Source organism: Eulemur rufifrons, chromosome 6 (assembly GCF_041146395.1).
Source record: "Eulemur rufifrons isolate Redbay chromosome 6, OSU_ERuf_1, whole genome shotgun sequence".
NCBI classification, from domain to species: Eukaryota; Metazoa; Chordata; class Mammalia; order Primates; family Lemuridae; genus Eulemur; species Eulemur rufifrons.
The window spans coordinates 87,341,562-87,361,321 of record NC_090988.1 but is presented as its reverse complement, the minus strand read 5'-3'; the positions used below and the strand labels follow the sequence as shown (position 1 = coordinate 87,361,321).

Here is a 19,760-nt window from a genome sequence, read left to right as displayed (position 1 = left end):
CCCTTTCTCTTGCTTTCAATCACACCATCCCCAGTGTTACGAGACCAAAATACCTTCCAGTATCCCCTACGGACTAGTGCATATCAGTCCAGTGAAAAGCATTTATTGAGCACCTGTGTTTGCAGCTGTCAGACACTGGACAAATCACAGCTTCCGTGTCTGCATCTGCAAAAAGAACTGGACGGGATGATGGCTTAGCCCTTCAGGCAATGACAGTCCATGATTCTATCACTCCTTAAATATGAAAAAAGATGAAACTCTTGTGATTTCCACTTTCAATTTTGCTACTTCTGAAACTTTTCTTGGACCCCTCCAAGTCTGTGGAACGCATCTGAAGCGGCTCCGAGGAGACTACAGCACGCTACTCACCCACCTTCGTGGCACACGGTAGAACAATGGCTGGTGTGTGAGTGCCTTCGACTGGCACACAGCTAGGTTTCGGTAATGACATCCATATTCTAAGCAAATTGTTCTGTATTTTGTGTTCTGGGGACATATGTTATGGCTAAAGCCCAAACTGTGGCTAATCTTAATATTAGAGCCAGAGAAATCTGTTTCGAATCCATAACATTTAACATTTGCCAGAGTAGATTTGTTCATCAACTGGGCTTAGAGAGGTATAATTCACACATGTGCAGTATTAGTAAATGCTGAAACTTAATGATTTAAATATACCGGCAACTGTTGCAAAGCCGTTGTTATAGCAGCATTTAACGTTAGCCAGAACCTTCCTGGCTAACGTTAAGTTTATACCAAAAGAATGAGGGAAATTTTGGCATCCCCTTGGGGTAGGGGGTCACAACTCCCTCAACTTTTACAACAGGTACCAGCTAAAATGACTCAGTGTATGGCCATTAGAAATCCTCTGTTTTTTCCCAAGAATATCTACAAAACATTGACTGGATCTAATCAGGAAGCAAATGGAGTTCTCTGGAGGTTTTTGGAGTCATCTGCTCTTAGAATGTTTATGATTTGGGACGTTCTTTATGCTCGATGTACATGGTACCAGATATTCCTCCTGGTTATGGGTTTTCCCAGATACGGGCAGAAGACGAGTCAAATTACACTAAAGAAGAAAGATGGTTCCCTGGACTATTAAGAATCAGTACTTAAGACACAATAGAAAAAGGAATAAAAAATAATTTTAATCATATCAAAAGGCCAAGCCAATGAGGGCTAGTGCATGGAACTGACAGATGCTGACTCAGCAGTCGGTGCTCTTCCTCTGCACGAGCTCAGCACCCCGCGCTCTAAGGCATCTATCAAATCCCACCAAGATGCCTGGATTTTGCACCAAATTCTTGGCTTGGCTGTTTCTCCAAAAAACTCAGTGACGTGAACTAAAAGTGAGGTATGGTACCTTTTACATGATTCTCTGACTCTAAAAGGAGTCAGGAGGTTTCTCTTCTCCAGCAGTCCTACAGTCGATGAGGTTTCCTTTCCGATTGTTACACTGGAACTGAAAACAAAGGGAGCCTGAGCTGGATTTACACCTGGAGGATGCCACAAGGGCTTCCATTTGGCATTTTCAAAAAGAACGCATCGGAGATTCTAAGAAACAAGAACAGAGGCTGCTCAAGGGGCTTAGAGACTCTTTCTAGGTTCCTGCTCTTGAGAAAGTAGGTTAGGTGGGTACGTGCCCAGGTCCAGGAGGTCACCTTCCACCCTAAACCCCTGTCCTGGCATCAGAGTGTTGGGAGGTCTCGTTCCCGCCCTCTGTCTATGCCTCATGTTCAGACCTCCACCAACAGCGCGTTTCATAAGCTGCCAATGTTGGGGAAGCTCTTCAGTTTCTCAGGAAAGTCGTCTTTGTACAGGACAGGATCGGCTCGGTGCTCCACCACCTTGAGAGGCATGGTTCCAAAGACTGAAGCAAACTTGTTGATGCACTCAGACCTGCGGGGTGTGGGGAGGAGGGAGAAGAGTTGGGCAGAAGGAGAGGGATGGGGCAGAGAGAAAAGAGAAAATGTTCAAGAGGCTGAGAGAAGACAGCAAAATACATGATGTTCAACATCAACAAAAAACCTCAAAGCTCCAGTCTGCTCCCAGGTTCTGAAAAAGGTGGAGAGGTGTGAATAAAAGAGGTGATCTAGGGGTACTTCAGCTATAAGTTCAGTGGGAGAAAGTGAACAGGAGATGCTGTTTGGAGGCCATGGGCCTGCAGAGGTCAGAATATCTTTTCCCCTCCCCCTCAAATTCCAGTCATTCTTCCCGCTCAGCATGAGCAGGCCTCAAACCAAGGTGGATTAGCTGCCAACAATTCTTAACCCCATCTCTGCCAGCTACGGAGAAGGCAAAGGATGGAAAGGAAAAAGCTATCTGGATCTCAGCTTCAGCTTACTGAAGTTTAAATGGGAGAAGGGAAGACCCCACGCAGTAATGGAAGGCAAAGGAAGATGGTGCAGCAGTGAACCCAAATTTTACACACTAAACACTTCATTCAACTCACATTTATGGAGGGCCTGTGAGTGACAATCTCTGGGAGTTATCAGTCAACTTGCTCAAGCTCTTCTGTGAGAGCTAAAGTTCACATAGGACTGCCTTCATAATTTTCATAATTTTCATCAATCCCATACAACTTGGTGGCAGAAGAGCACAGCACGCTGGAGGAGGGGAGGGCCTGTCTCCTTACCTCCCCTCCACCCCCACAGCCCAGTGAGCCACCTCCTCAGAGGTGAGCCGGTCAGGCACCTTTGCGGCTTGGTCCATCAGGCCAACTGAGTGTGACAGCTGGGTAACGAGGACGCTTCAGCACCGGACCAGAGGGGAAAAACGAGCTTGGAAAAACTACTTTTGAAGTCAAGGGGACCTCAAGGACAGATTTCAGAAAGGTCAATACTCTTCCTGTTCTCAGCCAAGCCCAGGGCACCTGAGAGAGCTACAGTGAGAACCAACTAGTCAGAGGCTGAACCATTTACCAAGCTGGAGCTGAATTTCGAGATACAGACGAGAAGTCTCTCTGTCCTCAGAGATACTGCAAGCATTGTTTCCAATTATTATTTTTTTTTTTTTTTGAGACAGAGTCTCGCTCTGTTGCCCGGGCTAGAGTGAGTGCCGTGGCGTCAGCCTAGCTCACAGCAACCTCAGACTCCTGGGCTCAAGTGATCCTCCTGCCTCAGCCTCCCGAGTAGCTGGGACTACAGGCATGTGCCACCACGCCCGGCTAATTTTTTTTCTATATATTTTTAGCTGTCCATATAGTTTCTTTCTATTTTTAGTAGAGACGGGGTCTCACTCTTGCTCAGGCTGGTCTCGAACTCCTGACCTTTGAGCAATCCACCCGCCTCGGCCTCCCAGAGAGCTAGGATTACAGGCGTGAGCCACCACGCCCGGCCTCCAATTATTTTAATCAACAAGTTTTTATTCAAGTGCTCCTAAATTAACAGGGAAGACTGTTAACAATTCTTTTCTCTTGATCATTATGTTTCTAAAAAAGTCTGTTACCATTTCATTTTGAGCTTTTAGCTAATAACATCACTGTACCCACCAATACCACAAATCAACAGCAGCTACTATTTATTATATATTCCAACATATTATATATCAATAACTCACTTAATCCTCACAACAACCCTATGCGGTGAGTCCTACTATTACTCCCATTTTACAGTAGGAAAACTGAGACACAGAGAGGCCAAATAACACGTCCAAAGGTCCAACAACTAGGAAGAGCCATAGCCAGGCACAGGCATTCTAACTCCTGAGGCTGAAGTCTTAATTATGAGATGATTCAAATTTATTTATTAACATAATTGTAGGATACAATGGGAGTGGCTGGAAATTAACAGCTGTTGGACATCTATTAGGGCCAGATAATTTACATACATATCTCACGGATTCTTTAAAGTACTCCTCTCCCATCCCTACCCTCCTTGCCCAAAGGTTGGGTTTATAGTAGCTTCACATTATGGATTAAGAAATTAAGGTTCAAGCAGTAAAGCACCTTGCCCAAGGACTCTGAGCTAGAAAGTGGTGGAACTGGGTTTCAAACCCAGGCTTGCACCGGCAACAGGGACTTTGCTCTTTGTATGACACTCTACCATAACTTGCCGGTTCCTGAGTCTCCCTCCTGCTGGTGGTCTTGGGGCTCGGGGTGGTGCTCCTATGTTCCAAACTGAGGGGAGACTGGGGAAAAGCCTGATGATGGGTTTTAACAAAACGATATGACCAAGCAATGGACAATAGCTTCCCTCCCTTCAAATGATGGGGCCACAGAAGTGGCAGACAAAGTCAAATCTCTACAAGGCTTTACTTTTAACAGTTGTTCTGCCTGTAAACATGGGCAGATTAATCCAGTTTCCAGTTATTATGCACGCAGACTCCGGCCAGCAAAGCTCAACTGTGCCCGGTGCAGGTACTAGCGAGCATGTACAAAAGAAGAATCTGGTTCTTGGCAGAGGACAGTGGCTCCACAGCCTCACAAGAGTATTGAGGACACTGTCTCCTTTGTTTTTTTTTTTTTTTTTTTGGGGGGGGGGTGGTTCCTACAGAAGCTTCTGCCACATTTTGCGTTATTTTCCAGTACTGTTTGACAATTTTTACAAAGAGATGAAAAAAACCACAGGGATATAAAATTTTCAATAAAATAAAATGAATAAAATAAACTTTGGAGCAGGCCTAATCCCTTTCCCTATCTTAAGCTGAATGAGGTGGAACAGCCCAGGAAATTTAGGCAAGGCAAGGTCATGAAGAAAGAAATCTTCTGATCCTTGCGTGGTCTAAAGGCAGTAGGCACTGTTTTTCCTCCTTCTGAGAGCAGAGCGGGTGGGAAAGAGCTGGGAACCCCAGAACATCCCAGGTTCCCCTCCCTGCCCTGCTGATAAGGAGGTGAATGACCACCTGCCAGCCTGGAGCCTCAGTTTCCCCACTCGTCCAATGGGTATAAGAACAGTTTCTCGATTAGATAGAATCCAAGTTAACATTACCTGACCAGCCATAAATTGTTCTTTAAAGCCATGGCTTTTGCCCTTGGAGAGTCAAGGCTGTCCTTTTACTGTTTTCAGCCCCTAAACCAATATCTACTGAATCTACTGGGGCTTTAACCCCAAAGGACAACCCAGCCCTGCCCTGAGGGAAGAGGTGCAGGTCAATTTTTGCTCCAGGCTGAAGGAGGGGTACAGCTTTCTCAGCCCACTTCCCACATACCGGCAGTCCTGGCTCCGTTCATTCATGAAAAGCAAGTACTGGGGCCTCCCAAGCTAGGAAAGGTCAGCTGAGTCGAGAGTCGAGAGTCGCGCAGGACAACCTAAAGGAGCAGCTGGGATTCCCACTGCAGCCAGCTCCGCTGGAGAGAAACCTGGGTTCAAAGACACTCACGGAGAGCAGCCACCTACGCATGCACCATCCTTTGTAACTAGATCTGGGGACAAGGCATGGGCCACAGGCAGGAAGCCACGTGGGCTCAGGCTCAGGCCAGCTTGATTTGTTGACAGCTGCCCCTGGCTAACCCAGGTCTAGCGAGTACTTCTTTCTGCTTACACCGCCCTGCACTGGAGAAGTGGCCGGCCCCTTCTCAGTGGTACAGGTCCTTAACTCTCCTGCCAGGTAATGACGGTGTTTCCTATTTTCTTTTCACACAGGGGACCTGGGTTGGGGAACAGGTTAAGGCAGATAATGAGTTTGTCTGGTTGCTGGTGGCCCACCTGAGTGGTTCTGTCAGGGGTCCAGCTACCCTTTCAGTAACGGTTCTCCAAGGTTGTTTTCCAATCAAGTGCAAACACACTAAGAACTGCCAATGTCTGTCTCTGGAGTAATGAAAGTGTCTGGGGAGGAAAGGATTATAAGTTTTCTGTTTTCCTTTCAAACATATACCATTACTTAAAGGAATCAGGAGCCTTTAAGACTAATGCTGGGGACCCTGGAAGGGAAACTAACATGGCCAGGCACTTCATTGCTTCATTCATCCTCGGCACATGACAGGTTTGGTACAAAGATGCTCAATAAATACTTGTTGAACCTGTGAATGGACACTGCAATTTGACAGATATTAATGTCCTTATTTTAGGAGATAAAAAGATTGAAGTTCAGATAAGGTAAGTCAACTTCCTTAGGAAAGACAGCCAGTAAGTGGCAAACTCATAAATTGAACAAAGATTGGCCTAAATCGAAGCTATGTTCTTTTTCTGAAATCAGGGCTGTCTGCCTGATCGCCCTGATCTTGGTGAAGACACTGGTCAAAATGAACAGCTACAAATTCTTCTGGCTCTTCAAGAACTACCTGCCAGTCCTGGAAGTGGATGCTGGGTAGTAAAAGCTACTCTCCTACACAACTGACATTTCTGATCCCAATCCCCAAATATAGGACTAACTAATCTTATTGAACCACAAAACCCAATGCAAGGTCATACTTGTAAAGTGGTTAAATGCTTTCACTGCTTTGTGTATATGTGTCTTCTGTAAAGGAAACTATTAAAAGCCAAAACAAACAAAATTCTACAGTTGTAACTCCATCTCTTTGTCTACCCAATATAGCTTAAATCATGTCTTCCTCCCTCCCATTATGAATACCTCATTTAATAATTCAGTGACTCAATCTTTAATCCAATAGTTTTGCTGCCAGTTGCTAATTTATTTCAGGGTTTACTTCTGTTTATTTCCTATTAAATTTCTCACACGGGTAGTTTAACTCACTAACTCTACTTCTTCATCACTGACTCATGCTCTAGGACCCTTTGGCTTCATCACTCTATGCTGCTATTATTATTATTATTATTATTATTATTATTTTAGAGATGGGTCTCACTCTGTTGCCCATGCTGGAGTACAGTGGTGAGATCACAGCTCACAGCAACCTCAAACTCCTGGGCTCAAGCCATCCTCCTGCCTCAGCCTTCTGAGTAGCCGGGACTGCAGGTGTGGGTCACCGTATCTGGCTATTACTATTTTTAAAGGTCACTAATAATGATTTAATTCAAAGACCTGCTCCCAGTTGGCATGTTCGTCATTCCTCCCTTGCTTCTGAACACTGTATCTGCCTGTTTTTCTCCTGGCCTCTCCAGTGGTTGCTTCTCTCTTTCTGTCTTTTAAATATCAGAATTTCTCAAGATTCTGCCCTTTGCTTTTCTTTAGTCAACTGCTATCTCTGGGCGGATGACTTCCAATACAGTTGGCCCTCCGTATCTGTGGGTTCCGCATCTGTGGATCAAGAATACTTGTGGGAAAAAACTGCATCTGCACTGAACGTGTACAGACTTTTTTTTCTTGCCATTATTCCCTAAACAATACAGTATAACAACTATTTACATTGTATTAGGTATTATAAGTAATCTAGAGATGATTTAAAGTATTTAGAAGAATGAGCAAAGTTTATGTGCAAATCCTATGGCATTTTATATAAGGCACGGGAGCATCTGTGAATTTTGGTATCCTCGAGAAGTTCTGCAACCAATCCCCTGTAGATACCAAACTTCTTTTTAAAGTTCTAGCTCCACATCGCGATACACTCATCTCATACACAGAAGTCAAGACCCCCAAATCACCTACCTTATTTTTCTCCAATTTCACCATAGTTAAAATCTCCCCCTGTTCTCATTAATTACACTGTCTTAACAAACCTTCCCCTAATTAGCATCTCCTCCTAACTATACCATTTATGCTGTTAAAGGTACTATCATTCCTCTTAACTCAAAATCTAAAAGTTATCTCTGCCAACTCTTCCATAACCTCCCCACATCTATTCCGTTGGAAACCAAGTTCTGACATATCTTCCTTTGGAAAATAAATCTCTTATAATTTAATTTGTTCCTTCCTCTCCACACTGAGCTTAGTTCAATGGTCTCCTTTCTCCAATCTCTTCATCCTTCATTCCATCCTTTGCACTATTTCCAAATTAATCTGAAAGAGACACTTTGATCAAGCTGGTCTCCTGTTCACAAACCCTCTATGGTTTACTAGAGGCTGAAGGAAAAAGTTCAAGCTCCTTAATTGGGGACTCAAAGCCCTTTGCAGCCTGAAACTAACAGGCCAGCATTCTATGCTCTAGCCAAATGGACTTCTCATTGCTTGCCAAATGAACTTTGAACTTGTTTATCAGGCACCTTTGACCAATCATCCAGTTCTCCCTGCCTAGAATCTCTTCTTCTTGCCCAGACTTTTACTGGCTGGGATCCTAGTCATTTTTGAAGGTTCACTTCAAGTGTTACCTCTTTTGCAAAATTATTCCCAATAATCAATCTAGCAAGAAGTTACTTCTCTTTCACCTGATTGATTATAACCCTTTGAGCCTGCCTCAGGACACTTATCATGAATAGTTTGGGATTATGATTTATATGTATATAAATGTATGTTTGTGTATGTATATATATGCATATGTTGTTATTGATAATTATAAACTGACATAATCTGATTCAAGCCTAACAACATCTAGGCGGGTGTTTATTCTATTTTCAAAAGTCTCTTCCAAAGAGGAAGCCTCCCTATCTCCCTTAGTTATTTTCTTCAGTGTTTAATAATAATTATATCTAAGTTAAATCTCCTTCACTGTGTTTTAAACCTCTTTACATTTATTATGATCTCAGTGGTGCTAGAGAAGAGTTGTTTAGCATCACCATGAACTTGAAGGCCATTATCAGGTCGACTTTCCTCCCTACACTTCCTTTCCTGGACCCCTAGCATTTCAACTCAGCCCAAACAATAACTACTTAGCTTACTGTTAGGAATTCTCCCCAAATACAGAGAATGGGGGAGGTTTAAACAAAAATTTCATGTATTCCAACAGAGGAACAAGTGGGGTCTCTCCCAAATGAGCCATGACAGTTAATGTCACTGCCCTTAACAATGTGAAACATATGATACCAGTGGCAGATATTTCCAAAATCACTGTAGTATATTATTTCACGTTGACAGTTGGTAAAAGTCATGTCATTTGGGTAAGATTTTTATATATGAAAGAGATAAAAAGATTATTTAGGGAGTAAGAAGGAATAAAACATTATAAAAGAATCCATGCCAATCGAAACAACTTTCTGTACAAAAAATCCTCCAGGCTTGAAGGGTTTTAATATAGCAGATACATTTCAGAAATAAATTCTGCAAGTAGATGCATATGAGATTTGTGGAACTTGAACTAGGTATCTCATTCTAAAGGGCTGATATAACATTCTCTTAGTGCATTTTGGCCTCTTGAAAACAGTGCTGCTGGGATGTCAGAGCTTGCTGCCTGTGTAAGGAGCTGCCATTTGAAAGAATTAGATTTGATTCAGGCACTTTGAACCCTGGGGTCTTTTGGGGTACAGGTGAGAGCTATTTGGTCTAGTGCAAGGTTATAAGAGTCTTAAGGGAAGACACACATCTCCCACCCCTTTTTATACTCACCTATGAGGCCTAGGATTACATTCCACACAAAGGTGTGTTTGTTGAGTAACTGACTGAATCGAAATAAAGGTAGTATTTCAGAGCTGCCCTGCCCCTCTGTCTGTAACAGAAAGAGTTTTGCTTCGATCCTGTTCTTGGCAGGCGTTTCAGTAGTGTCAGCAAAGGTAATTTGTCTCCGGTGGGTTTGGTTTAATTCTTTCTAATCAAGCTTTTACTATAACATGGAGATATTACCCTGAAAACCAATCCAGTATTTCCTTGGAATTAACTAGCTTCCACTCAAATGACTGTAGATGGTTAACTGCTTAGTCTACACAGAGATCTGGCTTCTGGAGCTTAAGGCCAGCTATATTTTTAAGACCCTTCCAGCCATTACAAATTGAGTGAGTAGCATTCCAAATTAATTCTTTGGGTGACCTGGGCTTGAACTAACCCAATTCCCACAGTGCAAATGGAGGTGACTATGGCTGCCAGCTGCTGTCCTTATATCTCCAACAAAGTCCCATAAACAGGCCCACGGCAGGAAATGGAGATCAGAGGCTAGGGCGAACTTTTAGTTGAAGGCTCACCCACCTCTCCACCATGTGTGTCTGGTCTAGTGAAAGCCCATCAATGGCTGTGCACTCAGGACACTTGAATTTCTTTCGTGGAGTTACCTGCCAGAGGAAGACAAAAATATACCTGGATGTCAGTGCCAAGGACAATAAAATCATGCTGTGACACCACCCTGGATGTTTGTGCTGTAAGCTGAGATGGTGCACACACGCGTGTACACACACACACACACACACACACACACACAGCCCTCGCCATTCCTCCATTCAATTCTGTCTGGCTCAGCCAACGGCAGAACTCACAAGGGCCCAATAAAAAAGGCTTGGAGGGGTTTTGCCTTCTGTAACTGGAAAGAAGTGGTGATGACAAGCTCCTTAATTCCTGCTTAATGACTGTTTTCTCACTGCCAAGGTCCTTGTATAAACACCATTTGTTCTTGCAACCATAAGGGCGATGAAATACAGCTTCCCATAACTTTCACCGTAACCTTAGTTCCAACAGGCACTCTCTCTCCTCCTTCCAGCTAATGGCAAATGCTATGTGCAGCACCATGCTCTTGAAGATGCCAGCTTATTCTGCAATTCCCTGGCGTCAGGAAAAAAATCCAGTGGTTCTTCTGAATCCTTTTCCCTGACTCCTCACCACCCTCCCAAGCCCTCAATGTCCAGTGATCTTTCTAGCAAACTCAGGGGAGGCTGCTATCCCAACAGTGAAGGAAGGGGAGGGAAAGAATGCTAGAAAACCAAGGCCAGGCTAAGAAGCAAAGAGGCACTGGGAGTTACTGTCCACGGTACATAGCGACAGCTAAAGACATGTTGAAGCAAGTTGAAAAACAAATTTGGGATTTGGGGCGGGGCAGGGGGTCCCTTAAAAATAACCCTCACAATTTATATCCTTTAATTTTCCTCGCAGTCAGCTGTTCACTGAGTTATTTAGAGAGCTGGGGGATAGGGTGGAGATCGGGGCAAGTTTGATGAACACGGATAGTGGTTTTTCCTCTTCCCTTAGTCAATCTGGCTTCTCTCATCAATTAATAGCATGAGTAATCAGTGGGGAATGCTGTATCATGCTTCCAGCATAAACTCCCCTAGGAATCTAGCCTTTCTAGGCAGATTCATACAGGAATCTGGCATTGCCCATTTTTACACATGAAATTCTAATCTACAAGAAAAAAAGGTCAAGATGATTCTACCCATATAAAGAAGCATACTTTATTTACATATCTAGGGATCTTATTGAGATCTTTTACAGATATAAATAACTTCCATAGGATTTTTATATATTCTCAGCTTTTAAAATGTACTTTTGAAAACTGGTAATTAATATTTAAAAATAATGTTTAGGACAACTACAGTTACATAATTATACAAGGTATACTACCTTCTCAACACATACTAAAAAGAAAAAAAACCCCTGCTACCTTAAGAAAGATGTAAACTGCATCCTTTAGCTAACAGAACTAGATTCCAAATCAGCTTTGAGAATAAAATTAAATTCTTTCTTAAAACGTGATTTATAGATTGATCATTGTAGCCTTGATCTCTGATGCTGCAGGTTAAAAACTGTAACTAAAGAAATTGTATTAAAAAAGAAAACTGTTTGAATTGTCAAAGCCTAGCTTCAATTTTCCAATATGACAGCATCAATCACAGAATATTAAACTAAAAGGGAGCTTAAAGTTCACCTAGTCCAATACTTCATTTGTAGGTACGAGAGCTTCTCAGGATCACAGAGTAGAGACTTGCCCCAAATCACAAAGCAAGTGAGTGGCAGAGCCCCCTACCTTGATGACTGCCTTCCCTGTGACGTTGGCCACCAGGAAATTCATGGCAATGTCTTCACAATTCATATGAGCATCCACCCAGTTCTTGATATCCCCAGGCATTTTGTAGGTATACAGGTAATTAAAATACTGTCAGGTGAGACCAAAAGAAGAAACATTTAAATAGCAGTTCCCTTTGGCTAATATATAAGAGGCAACATAGCCATGGCATGAGGACAAGCTTTCCTTAAGATTAATCACGACGCTGTATCAATAGAAAGGGCGAAAGGAAGTATTAGAATCCTGTTGGTCAACTGACTAAGCATCTCTAATCCGGTCCTTCTTTTTCAAGGGTATGTGCTTTTTAAAGTAGAACAAAAATGAGGCGATTCTGAAACTACCATAACCTACATGTATGAAATAGTATAGGAATTAATGGATCAAAAAAATAAAGTGTATACAATCTACTATAAATTCCAAGAATTATAAACCTTAATTTTTGGGAGTTTTTTTTTGCTAAGAACAAAAACCCATTTCTGGATCTAGACCATCAAAAAACATGAGGGCAGCAGTGCTGAGCTGACAACAAGCAATCAATATAAATATAGATAAACTAAATTAACCAACCGTGCTGAGCTGAACAGACCTTTCTCCTGACATCAGTTCCTTATGCTACTGCTGACGACAGACAAGTTATTGTTTAATTAAACCATGCACTCCCAGGGAGCACTCTATCATCAAACTGAATATTCTAAAATCAAATGCATATTATCCACTCTCTCCCTAATTAAAAAAAGAATCAAAAACATGAAGGAATGATTCATAGAAGAGAGGAAGTACAAAAACCTAATAAATATATAAAAGAATTTCAACCTTACTCATAATCAAACGAAAGTTTAAACAATAAGATTCATTTTTACTTTTCAGAACAGTAAAGTTTAATGTTCTTAAACATATATATATTTCATGCAAGAAAGGGCATGGTAAAAGAGTCAGTTTTTTATTTTGCTGGTGAGAGTGTAAATTGGCACAAAGAATACTGAAACCAACATATATATCTCAACAAACCAAAACGTTCATTCTCTTTGATATAATAATTCTACCTCGAGGACTCTATAACACAATGGTCGTGAGTACAAACAGTTATAACAATGGACATTAATCACTATTTAAGCATTAGATATTAAGCATTGTCTAAAATAGCAAAACATTAGAAACTTAAATATCCAATGATAGAGAAATAGTTATACATGATTTATGGAACATTAATATAATGGTATTTTAGTAATTATGCTAAGAGGTAATGGTTTATGAAGAAATGTTAATGACATGAGAAAATGCTTACAATCTAACACATGAAAAAAGGAGGCTAATGAGAATATTTACAATTGTCTGTGTAGTATGAATAAGTAAATAAATAAAAGGCAAGCTGAAAAAACATCTAAACGATAATAATGGCTGTCTCTGTGATAAGATTACAAGTAACTTTTCTTCTTAATTTTATTGTTAGAAATTTTCATATTTTCTACTATAAGAATGTCTGACTTTAATAATTAGAAAAACAAAAGCTTTATTTTTACAGGAATATCACACCACATGGCTTTTCTGAGCCCTCTGATTAGAACATTTTTCCTACACCCAGTAGCAGGAATGGAAAATTAAACTGGGTCAAAATTAAATGTGTGTCATGCTCTCAGTCTTGTCAGCCCAGACCCACTTGCCCCAAGCCTGCCCCGCCCCCTTACCTTGTGATAAAAAGCTGCTCCTGTGAGCACCATAGACACCTCATTGGTCCACTCAGACTCATACTTCCACTTACTCATCTCGTGGTCCCAGAGATGCAGACGACCTGGGTAACCCACCAACCGGTCAGGAAATTCCCGCCAGACCTAAGGACAGGAGCACATTAATAATCAGTTGTCAAATCAGACAACAATGAATCACAGTGCTGAGTTACCCAAACAGATATCAACTCCCTAGGTTCAAATCGTTATAATTTAGGAGGGTCATAATGGGCTTCTGAAGATGTTCGACTGAACATGTGCTAGTTATTCTGCCAATATTGAAAGACAGATGTTGATTCTGATTTCCTCAAAATCTTCCTGTGCATGCTTGGAGATTTCAAGTAGTGTGGAGTAATACCTTATTGAGTTGGGCTGAAGTGGGTAATCTCTTAACATATGATTAATGAAATAGGCTCGATTCTTAATGAATGAACAAATGAAGAATAAATGGAACCCTACAACAACTGCCCTGATTTGTATTAAATTGGTGGTTATGGAAATTTATCATCTCCATTTCTTTAAAAAAACATCATTTCTCCTGAGCACACACTCATTCTTATGACCTACTGGAAGCCTAAAGTATAGAGGACTTCTCTGATTCTATCCGCAACATACTGAAAACAAATACTTGATTCCATCTTTGGAAAGGTTCTTAGATACAGTTTTATTGGATTCAACAGAAGAACTGGGTATACTGGGGATGAGGCACCTCCAATACCTTTTCCCATGTATTTCTGTATAATTTAGTTTAACCCCAAAAGTGAGCAGGTCCGTACCACTAAGGAGCATTGACAATCCGCTGGTGTTCACGGTGCCTCTTCTCCGTCTCCCTTGCTGGTTCCTCACCTTATCAGACTTCCAAATAATGGAGTTCCTGAGGGTTCATGCCTAGGCCCTATTCCCCTCATCAAACTCTTTCTTTTTAAGTAATCTCATCTAGTTTCAGTCACTTTAAATAATACCTATAATCTGTTGATCTCTAAATTTATGTTTAGCCTTGAGCATTCCTGATATAACCAACCACTTACTTAATATCTCCACCTGGATAAACAATAGGCACCTAAACCTAACATGTCTAAGACATAACTCTTGATGCCTGCAGAAGTCATTCTCCCAGTCCTTTCCATCTCCATAACTCACCAAGGTCACTGTGCTGGCCTTCTAACTTGTCTCCTTGCTGCCACTCTTGCCCTTCCAAACCACTATTTGCATAGCATCCCTAAAAGGACCACTCCTAAAAGAACATTAGGATATGCCGCACAGGGTATTTCAATCAGTGGGCTTTATACTATTTTATATTTTTTTATTACAATTATTTTTATCATATATTTATCTACACATACAAACACACACACACACATATATATATGTCTTATGGTCATATGCCAGAAAAACCTGTGGTTTCCCCAACCGACAAGTGTCGCTATGTCCAGAGAGGACACTTCATTGTCATTCCCCAGGGATCCTCCTCCACCCTTTTAAGTTTCCTAGGGCTGCTATTAACAAAGAACCACAAACTGGGGAACTGAGAACATCAGAAACTCGCCTCAAGTTCTGGAGGCTGGAAGTCTGAAATGAGGGTACTGCTAGAGCTGTGCTCCCTCTGAAACCTGCAGGGGGAGAATCTTTCCTTGCCCTTCCTAGCTCCTGGTGCTTGATTGGCCGTCAGTCTCTGGCATTCCTTGGCTTGTAGATGCATCACTCCAATCCTCCATCTTCACATGGCCATCTTCCCCCAGTATGGGTCTGTGTCCAAATTTCCCCTTTTCATAAGGACATCAGTTATATTGAATTAGGGCCTCCCCTGATGACCTCATTTTAACTTGATAACCTCTGAAAAGACTGTATTTCCAAATAAAGTTACATTCTGAGGTACTGAGGATCAGGACTTCAACATATTTTTCTTGGGGGACACAATTCAACCCATAATATCCCCACAAAAGTCTTTAGGTCATGTCCCACCCTTAGAAAATGGCTTCTTAAAATTCAAACTCCCTTGCGTGTCCTAAAGGGCCTGCCCACTCTTCACCTCTTCTCTTACCATGCTCCCCACACTCCAGTGGCCTTTCTGTTCTTCAACCACTACTAGATCTCAAGCCCTCTGCACTTGCTATTTCTCCTGGCTAAAATGTTCTCCCAGTTCTCCCAACGTCTGGGTCGTCTCATCAGTCAGGTCTCTGCTTACATATCGACTGCTTCGAGAGGCCCTCTCAGACCTTCCTAGCCGAGGCAAACACTGTCCCCAACCAGCCACTCGTCACATCCCTTTGCCCCGTGCTTTTCTTTACCGAACGTCCGCTTTTTGCAATTACTAATATTTTGGTTATTATTTACATATTATCCATTTTCCTCCTACAGAATTTAAACATGAAGAGGACGAGACTATCTCGTTCACGTGGTATCCCGAGCACACAGAACAGCGCCTGGCACACGACAGCGTTCCACACACACTTGTTCAATGCACGAGTGGGCGGCCTCTCAGCACATACAAGGCTGGGAATGAAAGGGGACCAAAGATCCTTCTCTTTTCTTCACAGCCTGACCAGGGTTCTCTCTAATTCAAGAAGGAAGCCTGTGTAACAGTATTGATCAACCATTACCGTTACCAATAATGTCATATCCTTTGTGTGTGAAGGGCTTCAGTGATTTGCCACCACTAGAGCACATGTTTTAAATTGCTTTTCCAGAAGCGGGTGAGGGGGTGTTTGCTGAGTCATCACACTGTATCGCCCAGGCCTCCTTGTGATCATCTCCATGCTCTTATGCGATGTCTGGCCATGCTCTCTAGGTCTTTGCTGTGGTCCGGGATAAAAGTGCTTTCATTTGTGTAAAACCAGCTCACCTAACAGGACTCTCAAACCCACAACCTTGGCCTCATTAACACCATGTTGTAACCAACAGAGTTAATCGGCCACAGGCATCATCCTAATAGCTGCAGACAAACGAATCCATGTCAAACATTTGCTCAGATGTGTAATGCTGCTGCTGTAGTCTCTCTGCACTGAGGCTTGTATTTCAGCAGATTAAAATAATATGATACTATTACCGTTTTATAGAGCCCAGAGCAGCAACACGGTATGTGAGCCGTAACTTCTGCTTGGTTTGTGGGCCTGGGCAGATGCCATTCAGTGCACTGCCAGCTTCCTCTTCTCAGCACCACGCACCTGCCTGTTCAAGTCACACAGATGCCACGATCACTGATTCACCTCAGTGGGGCAAAGAGATTTCTGGAGGGCCCCAAGCACACAGAACCAAATGGCAAGGATAGGCAAGGTGGAGGGAACGGGGCAGGGCAAGGGAGGGGGCTTCCAATTCAGCTGGCACTGCCGCTGAAGATGAAGTTGCATTTTTCCCTATTTACTTTGAGTCAATACAGCTCTCTGCTCCATGCGAGGAAGTTCAAGTCACTTTCCCAAGGGACTCTTCTTTATAAGCCCCTTGTTTGCAGCCATATTATTATTATTATTATTGGCTCAATTTTAGGGTCAAATGCTGTTAAGATTTCAGTCCTCTTACTGTTAGCTGAAGTCACTTACTTACCAGACTTCTCTCAGGGACTTAATTTGGTGACACTGGGTCACAGAATGCTAAACTATGCTGCTTTAAAAAGCATCAGAGGTGTCCTGAATTTCAGATTCCTTTGGAGCCTTTAGTGAGCACCGTTCCCTACGTGGGGCCTCTCTGCCCTTGACTGATTCCAAGCAGCTGGATACAATCAAGACACCATCCTTGTCACTTCATCTATAACTCTGCGGCTGACTATGGGATCAAAACGGAGTGAGCGAGAATGGGATGGGCCCTCTCTAATCGAGCCCTAGTGTAGTACGAAGCCGATTATGTATATAGTAAAGCATTTTCCCAGCCAGCAGAGCAAGAACTCAAACTTCACCCCCTCTCCTCACGGCTCTCCACCCCTCACTCTAATTCAACTTTTTTTCTTTTTACCTCAGGGAAATGCTCTGGGGTCAGCCTTTTGTCATTACTACCAGATGCTTTTATATATTGTGGTGTGGGCATTTGAAATTTCACATTACATCCCTGCAGTGCTAGTACTAGTGCTGCCATGGTTACGTTCAGATCACAAAGTCATTATTAAATTGTTTGTCTACACTATTGAAGTCCTTCATGTATAGTGTCCTCACCTATTTTTAATCACACACATCTTTAAGGACAGAAGCCTATCTCTGTTATAATAAACTCCATGCCTTGGTTAGGGACCTAGCAACAACTTGGACAGTCCTTCCATCTGAGGCTACTCCACACCACTATTCGAATGGACTGTAACAATGTAACACTATCCTCCAACTGTTTCTTTCTTCTTTGCATTCTTTTTTTATAATCTTGGTCCTAAACCCTCTTACCTGATTATGGAAATTTTCTCTCCTCTGGATTCCCAGCAGTGCCTACTTGGCCATTTTCAAAGTTCTTTTTTTTTTTTTTTTTTTTTTTTAAACTTCCAGAGGTCTTTTGTGGCTTCTCATTACTATAGGATCAAACTAAGAGCTCCTGCCTTTGTTTGAAAGCCCACAGGAGGCGGCCCAGACTGACTCTTATGCCTCACAGAAAGTACATCGGGGGACACCTGGCTAAAGGACATCCAGGACTGTCACTGATGAGTTGTACAATGACCTATTCAAAGTGTCCTGCTTTTATTTTTCCATCTGCAAAATGAGGAGTTGGACTGAGTGACCTCTAAAGTTCTTTTAGAGCTAAAATCTTATATATTCTTCCTCACTGACCTGTTCCCAAAGAACTAACCCATCAACTGTGATCTGTTTCAAGTTGTAACTTTCTAAACAGCATGGCCTGCATTATTTAACTTTGTTTAAAATGCCATACACATATGGGTACCCAATAAATGCTCCTAAAAAGAGGATAATGCACTACATGCTAAGCCAGCTTGGAGAGTGCATTTTAAACTCAAGGTGTGTGCTAACCGCAGTCAGACTCAGGAAGCAGATGGGGGGAGTAGCGGGAAGGTGTAACAACAGGTGGTGCCCATCTGGGATGCACAATTATGAAATCACGCGTCAGCACTAAGAGAAAAGTCGCTCTCTGAAGTGGCTGCTACAGTTGTCGCACTTTCAAAGGCAGAGTTCCACAGGGATACAGCTACTGGGTGAGCAACCTATCAGGACCTGTGAGCCAAGAGATGGACTAAGAAGTGGTGAGGGAAATGGGCAGTACATGGATCCAAGGTGCATGAAACTGGGCAACGGTTTCATTTCTTTCCTTGCACACGCCGTCCCCTGAGTTTGGTCAGTCCCTAACCATCAAAGCGGGGCAGAACTCTGAACCAGCGCAAACCCTGTGGTCTTATGCCTGGGCCAGTCAAGACAGAGCTGCAAGGAACCCAACATGCAGACGTCTTTGAAACAGTGGTCTTTTCCCCCTGAGGCTCTGTCTTGCATGCTGCCCAGATGGGAAAGGGGCGACTGGCTGGCTTCCAATTCTGGACTGGTTTCCACAGACAGCAAGTTATAGGATTCGCTCTTAGCCCTCTGGGAACACAGCTCACCTTTTATATTTAGAATTTCCTGAAATGAAGTGGAATGGAGAGGCTGGCTTCATTTTCAACTTGTGATTTTAATTGCACTGGTAGTTGGCAGTTTTTTGTCAAGGGGGTCCTTTGCAAAAAGTCAAAGAGCCTTCATTCATCCCTGGGACACAATTGAACGCTGATGCTAAATGTCTAGAGCAGAGGAGGTCAGAAATCATCACCTAGAGTTCCCTAATGCTGACTGGCTTTGACAAATACATGGACAAGCTGTGTTATGTGTTAAGATGTACCTGTTAGATCACTTCGGTCTGCCCGAGGGACCTTTCCAACCCATGGCAGGGTTCTGCTTAAAATAAGGCAAGTGGGAAGATCAGTAACATGGGGAGGCTTTTGGGGTTTGGGCAGCATTCCTGTTTGCTCCAGTCTGGCTTGAAGTTGGTGCCCCGGTCCTGGGCACCTGATCTCCATTTCTTTCAAGTTCTTTCCTCAGGCCAGGGGCAGTGATGAGGCAAAGAGACAGACTGGGGCTGGCCACAGTTGACAGAGGAATGTGTGCTATTAAATCTTTCAATGGTTACCACTATTGAAGATACTACTGAAGAAGGTGGCTTTGAAACACGTGTCTCACCCTAATGCCTGTACCAGCTCATCAGATGGCGCAGCCCACTGCCTTCTGCGGGCGTAAGGAGAAGACTCGCACTTCGGCAGTGGGAGCTGATTACCGGTGCCTAAGCTACCCCAGAGATTTGCAACCTCAGAGATCATTTAGAAGGCAGAGATCATTCTATCCAATTCCCTCACCATACAGACGAGAAAACTGAGACCTGGAGAGGAAGTGGCTCTCCCA

General features: G+C 42.8%; 1 protein-coding gene across 1 annotated transcript in view; it reads right to left on the bottom strand.

The window, feature by feature from the left end:
- Positions 1 to 1,719: 1,719 nt before the first annotated feature.
- The window catches only part of EXT2 (exostosin glycosyltransferase 2), a 124,143-nt gene continuing 106,102 nt past the window's right edge, over positions 1,720 to 19,760 (bottom strand). The window contains exons 11-14 of the mRNA XM_069471268.1: positions 13,375 to 13,518; positions 11,651 to 11,779; positions 9,886 to 9,968; positions 1,720 to 1,896 (exon numbers count right to left, since the gene is read on the bottom strand). Of these exons, the coding sequence (XP_069327369.1) occupies positions 1,758 to 1,896; positions 9,886 to 9,968; positions 11,651 to 11,779; positions 13,375 to 13,518 (495 nt within the window). The 3' untranslated portion in view covers positions 1,720 to 1,757. The remainder of the gene's footprint in view (positions 1,897 to 9,885; positions 9,969 to 11,650; positions 11,780 to 13,374; positions 13,519 to 19,760) is intronic.